The sequence below is a fragment of the Centruroides sculpturatus genome, unplaced genomic scaffold (genome assembly GCF_000671375.1).
Source record: "Centruroides sculpturatus isolate CEXI.00-Female unplaced genomic scaffold, Cexi_2.0 scaffold174, whole genome shotgun sequence".
NCBI classification, from domain to species: Eukaryota; Metazoa; Arthropoda; class Arachnida; order Scorpiones; family Buthidae; genus Centruroides; species Centruroides sculpturatus.
Genome location: NW_019384420.1, coordinates 816,752 through 827,371, shown reverse-complemented (window position 1 = coordinate 827,371; position 10,620 = coordinate 816,752). Strand labels below are relative to the sequence as shown.

The 10,620-nt window shown below is 29.0% G+C and overlaps 1 protein-coding gene across 1 annotated transcript in view; it reads right to left on the bottom strand.

Moving 5' to 3' along the window:
- LOC111619399 (fatty-acid amide hydrolase 2-A-like) overlaps positions 1–5,625 on the bottom strand; it is a 19,549-nt gene extending 13,924 nt beyond the window's left edge. The window contains exon 1 of the mRNA XM_023361103.1: positions 5,318–5,625. Coding sequence (XP_023216871.1) covers positions 5,318–5,506 — 189 coding nt within the window. The 5' untranslated portion in view covers positions 5,507–5,625. The remainder of the gene's footprint in view (positions 1–5,317) is intronic.
- Between the last annotated feature and the right edge of the window lie 4,995 nt (positions 5,626–10,620).

Here is a 10,620-nt window from a genome sequence, read left to right as displayed (position 1 = left end):
TTATATACTACATTCTTAGTTTCAGCTGGTAGTTGTTGTTTTTTCTCAGTGTTGAGCTGTTTAAGCCTTGTATACATTTTTTGGTATGACGGTGCTAACTTGAAGTTTATATTACTTATTTCATTATCAATTTGTTCGTGTAGTCCCTTGATGTATGGAAACCCGATATACTTTATATCATTTGTTTTTTTATTGTCTTGTGGCTTTTTAAGATTATTTATTTTAAGTTCCCATTTTTTTAACAGTCTTTGTGGGTTACCTGCCAAAAAAATTTATTTTTTAATTCAGCTAAATCTGCAAATATGTGTATTTCTTGACTTGTTCCGTTTTTTATTTTAGAATATTCCATTTTAAATACATTATATTTGACATGAAGTGGTACGTTTGACTGATATCTTATTGTTATCTGACTCGAACCTGGCTTTCTAAATGTTCTAAATGCTAAGCTCTGTTTTAATCTTCTTATCGTAATGTCCAAATAGTTAATTTCTTTTCTGGTTGTATCTTCTATTTCTGTTTTAAATTTTATCGCTTCTTATATGTTATTAACTTGTTTGTTGATTTCTTCTATTTTTATTTCAGTTTCATTGTATATTATTAAAATATCATCCACATATCTTTTATAAAATTTTACGCCTCTTATATTGCTAATTTTGGTCCTATTACTGATCCCATGCTTATTCCACTTGTCTGTGTCTAAAAATCATCATCAGCCTCAAAATATTTACTTCTGTATGCAAATTCTATTAAACTTATTATTTCATTTTTAACCTTAAGATTTTTTAATTTATCCTCTATTAGATCCCACGTTATTGACGGATGCATATCTATAATGTCGAGACTTGCTATCTTAAAGTTTTCTTCCATACTGATTTGATTTAGTTCGTCTAGAAGTTCATCTGTGTTTCTAATTGCAAATGGGGAGTTTTGGTATTGCTTAAGTTGTTGCTTTAGAAATTTTTCCAAGTTATATAGTGTTGAGTACTTAAAGTCTATTATTGGCTGAAATTATTCATTTGATATCAAATCTTTATGCGTTATAGAGATATCGAAGACAGATCAAAATACAATTCTGATATTTAAATCGTAAATAGGCCTATCTCCACTAGTATCTCCAATTCGTAGAATTTAATTGATAACAATCATGAGGTTATCCGCAGAAATTCAAGGTTGCCCAAGGTTACGATAAAGTTTGATAATTGTTTTACGTGACTCGAGTTTAAATTATTTAAATTAAAATACATTAATTATTTACTATATTTTTCAACAATTATACAATTTTTTCCCCATAATTTTAACAGCGCAGTTGTAATTTTCACTATGTAAATACACAACTGAATTATAATCGGCCTGTTTCACCAATATAATAAAATTTATTAGAATCGGTGAATTAAAACTAGAGATAACCCATTTCTATGTGTGTATTGTCTACTTGGACTTTATTTATCAATAGGACTTATTATACTGACGAAGTTTTTGATTGGGAAAGAGATGCAATCTTAGTCAAAAGTCAAAACAAAATATCTTTATTTTCACCTGTATGTTTACCTATATTTTATTTTTACTTTTGACTAAGATTTCCTCTCATTACTAATCAGAAACTTCACCAGTATAATAAGTCCTATTAATAAACAAAGTACAACTAGACAATATATACATAGAAATGTAAAAAGTAAGGACAAAGGTGAGGAGGCTACTGATCCGAAGATCGGTTGAATCGGTCACCGATTTACATCCGCGAGTAGTGTCGTCGTCGTCGTGCCGGAGTAATGAATACCGAACAGCGAAGGAGTCCAACGGTTGATGTCAAGTGTTCCTTTTACAGAAATATATACAAGGGTTGCAATTACATCGACTGTGGAAAGAAGGTTCGGAGCGCGCGGTGAGGTGAAAGTCCGAACAGGAGTATGTCGAACCGCCGCAAAGGTAGAAAGAATTAGAAATAATTCAGTTTGTGAGAAATATGCCATTAATTTTTAAGTTTTTTCCGCTGAATTATTATCTAAATTAGGTTTTAATATCTGTAGAGGTTGCGTTAACTTTTTTTATTTTTTCATACAAATTTTAAATATATAGCACAACATATTTAAATATAGAAAGAAAGAAAGGCCAAGCTTGATTATTTTGGCTATTACAATTTTCTTCGTGCCATCTTAATACTAAAATAAATATAATTTGTATAAATGTGGTGCGGGATGTTAGCCCAAGAGAAGGACTAACATCCCTTCCCGTATAAATATGAATGACTTGTGAGAAAATATTCTTAAAAATTAGTGTATTTTAATGCAAATAACTTCTTGCCTTAGGATAATGTGATGCAGTAGGACATCTCTCTCCGTATAAAAATAAATCCAGCAACGACTTGCTTAATGAAAATTTTAATCGTAATTGGCATTTACAATTTTTAAAAACTCATCTCTTCCCGCATTGTTTACTTTTTATAATAATTAATAATATAAAAGTTATTTTTAATCCTTCTTTTTTTAACACTATGTAGTGCAACTACTCGACCACTTGGCATTTTTCATCTTAATTTTTTATTCAGTTCAGTTGAATACAACCTTCTCTCTCTCGCCACCTCCGCTAACTTTAACCACCAAAATTTAATAGCATCGATACCCCTTATACACAAGCTATCTTGCCAGATTTCGTTTCTTATTCTTTAACTCATCCTGAGGTATTACACGAAATAAACACAAACACGGGCGTGCGGAATTTCCGCCTTTTCTTTTGGGTTTAGGGGTCTCAAAATCTCGAGATTTTCAAAAAACCCGAGGGTCGAATTTGACGCTATTATAATACATAAACTTTTTTAAATTCTCTGCAGATTAAATATTTTATAGGAACTTTTAAAACTGATAATTTCCTGGAATTATCAAAATCCAGATACTTATTTTCTAACGTACTTTTACTATAATCTTTTTAATATTTTAACAGATCGTAAAATCAGGAGTCAACTTTATAAATGATTACTGGAAAGCAGTCGTTAAGCGATCTTTAATTTCACAAAACTATGTTGGTAATAAACTTTAAACAATGTAATAAAATATCGAAATTGTAAACGGAAAATTCGGCATAAATATAACCAGTATTTTATAATATTTTAATATACAGTAAAACAAGTCATTAAATACTCCGCAATTAAATTATTTTTCCTGTATTTAAATTTTTATTTACGTTCTATCAAGTACTGAAGTAACCAGGGCCTACCGTGGTTACGTCAGTGTAAAAAACTGATCCGTGAATCCAAATTGCTACAGTTTAAAAAAAAACAGTATTGATATCTCCAAATCTGGTTTTACAGACACTTCCCCGACTTGTTCTTTATTATAATTTAATAAATTTATATTATATTAAAGTTATATTTGCATTACGATTTGAATTCGAAAAGAGTTAAAAACAGTAAAAAAAAATGTCCTTGATAAAATTCGATTTTATGGTATTAACGAACACCCGTTTGCCTCTATTATTCCGTTAAATCTTAGGATTTATTGTAGTAAAAACAGAAAACTTCCCCAACAAAAAATATAATATTTATCACTCCAATTAAAAAGTAGCAATATCTCTAAAAGCTAGAGATAATTCAAAGTTAATGTTTATAAAAAAAAAGACAAGCCGTCAATTAATAATTTTATCATTTCTGATATCAAACATGAATTTCGACAAAGATTTTCTCTCTCCGGGACACCATTGCAGTCTATTTATATTCTGCTGTAAAGTCGTCCTTGTGTTAGAAGAAATAGGCAAAGAATCCTTTGCAAGAAAGGAAAGTTACCAAATATATCTTATATTACGATTATAAACGTGTAAATTTTGTTACGATGTACTCTGCAGAATCACCCTATATCTTATACGTATTAAATGTGTCCACGATATCTCGTGTTACTATACAATACAGTACGATACTCCTATTTATCTCACATCATCTAAATATTACTACTTTATCATTGTAAAGCTCGACGTAAACAATGATAAAGTATTTAATTAAATGTATTTAAAGTTAATGATAAAGTATTTCAATTTAATGTTTTAAGACACACTTCACTTTAAATTTGCATTGTTTTTTTTTGCGAATTAATCGACACTACTAAAGAAACTTTTGGTAACTCTGCTTGTCTAAAGAAAGTTTACAAATCTGGCGTAGTGTCGATAGAACATTTTTATTAGACATTTTGTAATCAGTATAAACATTTGAATATTTACAGAATCATTTCAATTCATTGATAAAGGTATAAGATATATTTATATCTCTGACAATACATCAGAGAATGTCTTTTCTTATAAGATCGTATCTTTCGCAGAATGAGAGATCTTATATAAAAGGAATTTCCTTTTATATAAAATATATTATAAGTCTATATTTATTAGACTATTAGCCGATCATTATCAGTAAATAACTTTATTATGTAACAAAATTTTAGAGAATAAAATTTAATACTTTCTTTTTCTGTGACACTTTAAGTTTCATGTTTACAGAATGAAACTTAAACTCTGGTATTTAACGTAACTTCTTACGATATTTTAAGTTTAATTAAGGTTATAAATATATAATATAAAACAATGAAAACAATGGAAAAAATAGTTTTTTTTACACGCTTTCTAATTTTGAATGGAAATTTATCATAATAAATAATTAAATTTATTTCCTTATTCTTCTATTCTTTATTTATGTGCCGAGTATTCTTCCCGGCACATAAATTTAAAAAGAATGAATCATTTCTTTCAATTATACTTTTTAAATTTATTAAATTAAACGAATACGTTTAATTTAATAAATTAATTAAATAAAACGTTTTTCTTATCAGTAAATTTCCCATCAATTTAAAACTGTCATAAAATTTTAAAACATTAAATTGGAACGTTATTTCTATAAACAAAATTTAATACTGCATTCCATTTTCATATGCCAGATGTTGCTGGATGAACTGTAGTTTACTGAATCATTTTTTTAAAACAAAAAGTATATAATATAAAAAATTGTTTATATGTACTGTACAATAAATAATTAAAGTTAACTGTATTTAAAAACATGGATTAAATGGCGTGGCTTTCTGGGCCAAGTGATGTTTATAAAAGAAATGTAAACAGAGAGAAAATTTAAGAGGAAAGCTATAATTATACCTAATTTATATATTTTATAATAAAATATTTTTTATTAAATTGCTTTCGAAATAATGTAATTATTTGATGTTAAATTGCCCGATACGCCTACTTATCTGAAGCTCTAGTTGATAAAAGTGCCTTGAAATATATTCGTTGTTTTTTTCAATTTTATATACAAAAAATGATAGGAAAATATAACAGAAACATCACTAACCTTTCTCTTCCTAATTTTTTCGGCTAGAGATTGAGCGGTTTCTAATAAAATCGGATCGGTGACGGGTTTTATCTTCTCCGGCATTCGATAATTTATAATTCCAAATATAATATTCGATATAAAATCGAGAGATAATCTAATGAGCCTTAATAGGACGTAAATAACGGTACGCTTCCATCTGGATTTCATTTTCTCTCCCGTCTCTTCGTCCAGACTTGCACACTCGTGTAACGATTGCGACGAGTGTAGTGTCACGCCGAACGGTACAGACTGACTGTTGTCATGGCAACTGCTGATAACATTACAGAATTACTTCATATACACGATAAATTTAAATCGTTATTGAATACTTGCCTGTATATCCATTATACTAATATCATGCTTTGTTTAAATTGTATTTTTTTTTTAAATTAAAATGAAATTATATCGATTTCATTTATTGCCTTCGAAAGTAAAATCCAAAACGAATGATTGTACCGCCTCCTGTGTACAGTATTAATAAAGAATTTATAGCCTATTACTGTTTTTTTCTATAAACATATTAAATTATTAAATACTATCAGATGAGCCTAGCATTTACAGCCGAATATCAAATGGTAATCTGCCAACCAATCAAATTTCGCGAAAAACGGACCAAATATTTAAACTCGGAACCATCGAAAACCACTTAAAACATATTTTCTGCTCGCCGGTAACCTCGTATTATGTAATTTTTCTATTCGAATGCTACTATACCGGGCCCATCAGTGTCCAAGCGGTTCCGTTCCCTGAATACTGGGAGTTCGGTCGTGGGTTCGCGCTTGGCCGAGACATGAAGTTTTCCGGGTTTTCTCCACGTCTGTAGTGCCTGAATAGGGGCCAGTTAACTTAAAAGACCTCCCGGAAGGCATTCCCTCGGCAGATCGCCCAAGTGTTGCGTTGTCATAACTTAACCCGAGATATCTCGGGCAAGTTACATAGCGTTACATAAAACCGCGGTCCTTAGGGGAGTTTTGAAAATTTTTTTTTGAATTTTTGGAATGTTTTTTAAGTCCCCAAATTTTTTCAAACTTTTTTGCCCGCGCAGGCCTGGGAGTGCCATTTCCCCTCTGAAAAAGTGAGAAAAGTCAGTTGAAATACAGAATAAGTGAGTAAAAAGTGAGTGCAATACAAGTAGCCCTCGGTTTATGCTGGCTCAATTTATGCTGATTCACAATAACGCCGCTGCACAATTCACCATTTCGCGGTGTAATTCCCCAATTTTCCCTATGCTAGACTGATTTTCATTTCAGTGTCGACGTATTTACCGAGCNTTTTTTAAACACTTATTTAAATAATTATGATTGATAAAATTTTAAATTATTGAATTCAACAATATATATATATACAATTACAGTAAAATATGGTGTATTATTTAAGAGATATACCTCTAGAATTAAATGTAAATGGAGTACATAATAAACTAACACAACCCCAGCATATGACGTCATTCAACTTGTATTACGGCCTTGTCAGATCCCGTAAATATTTAGCTATTTCTGAAGTAATTGAATCAATGCCTGGAGCTTTATTATTTCCTAAGTTGTTAAATGTCTCATGTATTTCTTCATATTCGAAAGGTGGCATATCCTTGGTGTCAGTGGGTTTATAGGTATCATTATGCAGTTGCTGTTACCATTCATTATCTTTGTCTTGGTTATCATCTGCGCAAAAAAAATTGAGTTGTGAAACCATTGTCTGAATGAGATCAAGGGGTACATTAGCATTTATGTTGTTAGATGATAAAATTGCCATTTTACAGAGTTTATTTATACACATTTTAGACAAAAATCCCCAAAGATTCTTTGCATGTTTATTACAAAAATCTTTCCAACTATTCAATTTAGCACTTTTAATCTCTTGTTTGTACAAGTGTTGACAGCGAAAATAGGCCATTTTATGTTGATTCCTTTCAGAATCATCTCTGCATCTTTGGAAGATCCATCACAGCTGTCTGGTGGTCTTGCGCAAGTTAGTAAGAGTGGAACTCCACCAAGGTACACTTCTAGTATGGAATGCTTTCCTAGGTATATACATACTACATGCTCTATTTATAATATCAATATTTTTATTCTGGTATTTTTGAAACTGTGTCAGTAATTTGTTTCAATTCAAACACAAATTATTTATCGTATTCATACAGACACTTGGCAAATCACAAAATTAAGTTTTATTCAGTTGATACATGTTTTTTTCTTACACGTTTTGGGCATTTCTTCCCCTCCTCAGTAGACTAAAATAAAAGTTCACAAGTTACAACAGTATAAACAAACGAACATATAAGGTTACGTTATATTAAAAACATACCTTTTTTGATGAGTTTAAACAATTTTAAAATCTCTACCATATTCTTAAAATCACGTTTAAATTGATTTAACGATTAAAATTTACATACGAGTCTTTCGAACAAACGTATTTTGCTGAACTTTCCTCCCCCTTTTTTTCCTCCCTAGTTAAGCTTGCCCACTGTCTACTATACAGTCACATGACGAGTAAGCCACCTTGTAGCAACATTTAAAAAAAAATTTTTTTTTAATTTCTTTTCCACATAAAAATTTTTTACATAAAAGATCTTCTTCAAAAATTTCCTAATATTATAAGATATTGAGAGCCAGTTTTCGTTTATTTTAATACTTAGGTTTTTATTTAGACATTTATTACTTTTGATAATTTCTACGCTTTCTTTGAACTTTCTATTATATGTTTCTTCTTCTTTGTGGAGTATTTCTACTTTATCTATTTTACAATCATTCTGGGTGCAATGATCACGAAAAGCAGAATTTAATCTATTGTATTTTAGATCTGCTATATGTTCTTTTAATCTGGTTTTTAACTTTCTTTTAGTTTCTCCTATATAATAATTATTTCTACAAGTTCAATGAATCTTATATACTACGTTCTTAGTTTCAGCTGGTAGTTGTTGTTTTTTATCAGTGTTGAGCTGTTTAAGCCTTGTATACATTTTTTGGTATGACGGTGCTAACTTCAAGTTTATATTACTTATTTCATTATCAATTTGTTCGTGTAGTCCTTTGATGTATAGAAACCCGATATACTTTATATCGTTTGTTTTTTATTGTCTTGTGGCTTTTTAAGATTATTTATTTTAATTTCCCATTTATTTAACAGTCTTTGTGGGTAACCTGCCAAGAGAAATTTCTTTTTTAATTCAGCTAAATCTTCATATATGTGTATTTCTTGACTTGTTCTGTTTTTTATTTTAGAATATTCCATTTTAAATACATTATATTTGACACGAAGTGGTACGTTTGACTGATATCTTATTGTTATCTGACTCAAACCTGGCTTTCTAAATGTTCTAAATTCTAAGCTCTGTTTTAATCTTCTTATCGTAATGTCCAAATTGTTCATTTCTTTTCTGGTTGCATCTTCTATTTCTGTTTTGAATTTTATCGCTTCTTGTATATTATTAACTCGTTTGTTGATTTCTTCTATCTTTATTTCAGTTTCATTGTATATAATTAAAATATAATCCACATATCTTTTATAAAATTTTATGCCCGTTAGATATAGATAACAAAATTAGCAATGTATTATTAATTCTGCTAATTTTGGTCCTATTACTGATCCCATGCTTATTCCACTTGTCTGTGTATAAAAATCATCATCAGCTTCAAAATAATTACTTCTGTATGCAAATTCTATTGAACTTATTATTTCATTTTTAACTTTAAAATTTTTTAATTTATCTTCTATTAGATCCCACGTTATTGATGGATACATATCTATGATGTCAAGACTCGCTATCTTAAAGTTTTCTTCCATACTGATTTGATTTAGTTCGTCTAGAAGTTCATCTGTGTTTCTAATTGCAAATTGGGAGTTTTGGTATTGCATAAGTTGTTGGTTTAGAAATTTTTCCAAGTTATATAGTGTTGAGTACTTAAAGTCTATTATTGGCCAAACTTTCTCTCCTATCTTATGAGTTTTTAGTCGTATATTTAATTTTGGCGTGCGATCATTTCCTTCATTTAATATAAACTATTTTTCATTTCTATTAATTTCTCCTAGTTGTTCTAATTTTGTAATTCTTTTTTTAAGTTCTAAATATATAACTTCAATAGGGTTTATAGAAAGTTTTTTGAATATTGTATTCTTTATTATCTCTTGTTTCTTATTTCTAACCCATTCTTGGGTAACTATTACGATTTGTTTCGATTTGTCAGCTTTTATGATTTCTATTTCGTTTTCCTTTAAAAAATTATGTAATTTTTTAATTTGATTTTTATATTGAAAGTAATTACTATCTTTAATTATTGATTTCCTTTGTTCTTTGGTTATGTATTTTTTAATTTTATTACTTAATTTCATTTTTATCATACTTGATTCAATATCTGAAAGATTATTACATATTTTGTCTAAATTCGGTAGTATGTCTAAAACATTCCATTTGTTTGGATCGTTTTAGAATGTGTAAGAAAAAAACACGTATCAACTGAATAAAATTTAATTCTGTGATTTGCCAAGTGTCTGTATGAATACGATAAATAATTTGTGTTTGAATTAAAATCAACTAAATAAAATTTAATTCTGTGATTTGCCAAGTGTCTGTATGAATACGATAAATAATTTGTGTTTAAATTAAAATCATTATTCTTTTTTTTTTTTTTACATATTTTATATTTGAGTGAAAAGGAAATATTTTCAAATACTTGAAGATGTGTGAATGATGAAAGAATACTAAATAAAGCTGAAGTTGTGACTCAAAGAATTATAGACCCAAATTTGAGAAAAGGAAAGAAAGGCCAAAAGATAAAAAGTAGTGAGAAAGGTTAAATAGACCTTCTGTTATGCAAATATTGACCTTAATTTTCCAACCTTCCTCACTACTTTTTATCTTTTGTTCTTTCTCTCCTTTTCTCAAATTTGGGTCTATAATCCATTGGGTTCCAACTCCAGCATTATTTAGTATTCTTTCCAGTGTTGCAAAATTTGGCTACCCTTTTTTTAGTTTGGCATAAAAATTATCATTTTGCACATTGGCTACTTTCTGGGCTACATATTATCTATAAATATATTAGTCAAATAAAAATGCAGTTTAAAATGGTGTTTTGTCATTTTTTATTAATTAAAGACCCAAATAAAACAAATATTTGTGTTTTTCAAGTAAATTTTTGTTTTTCTCCTTTATAATAGATGAATTTATTTATTTCAAAGTAAAAATTGGAAGTCTGTAGAAGTAATTTTTTTAAATATCCTTTTTCATGATAAAGTTTTAATACTTATTACTATAATCTAGACATGTTAATCCTTAATTATAAAAG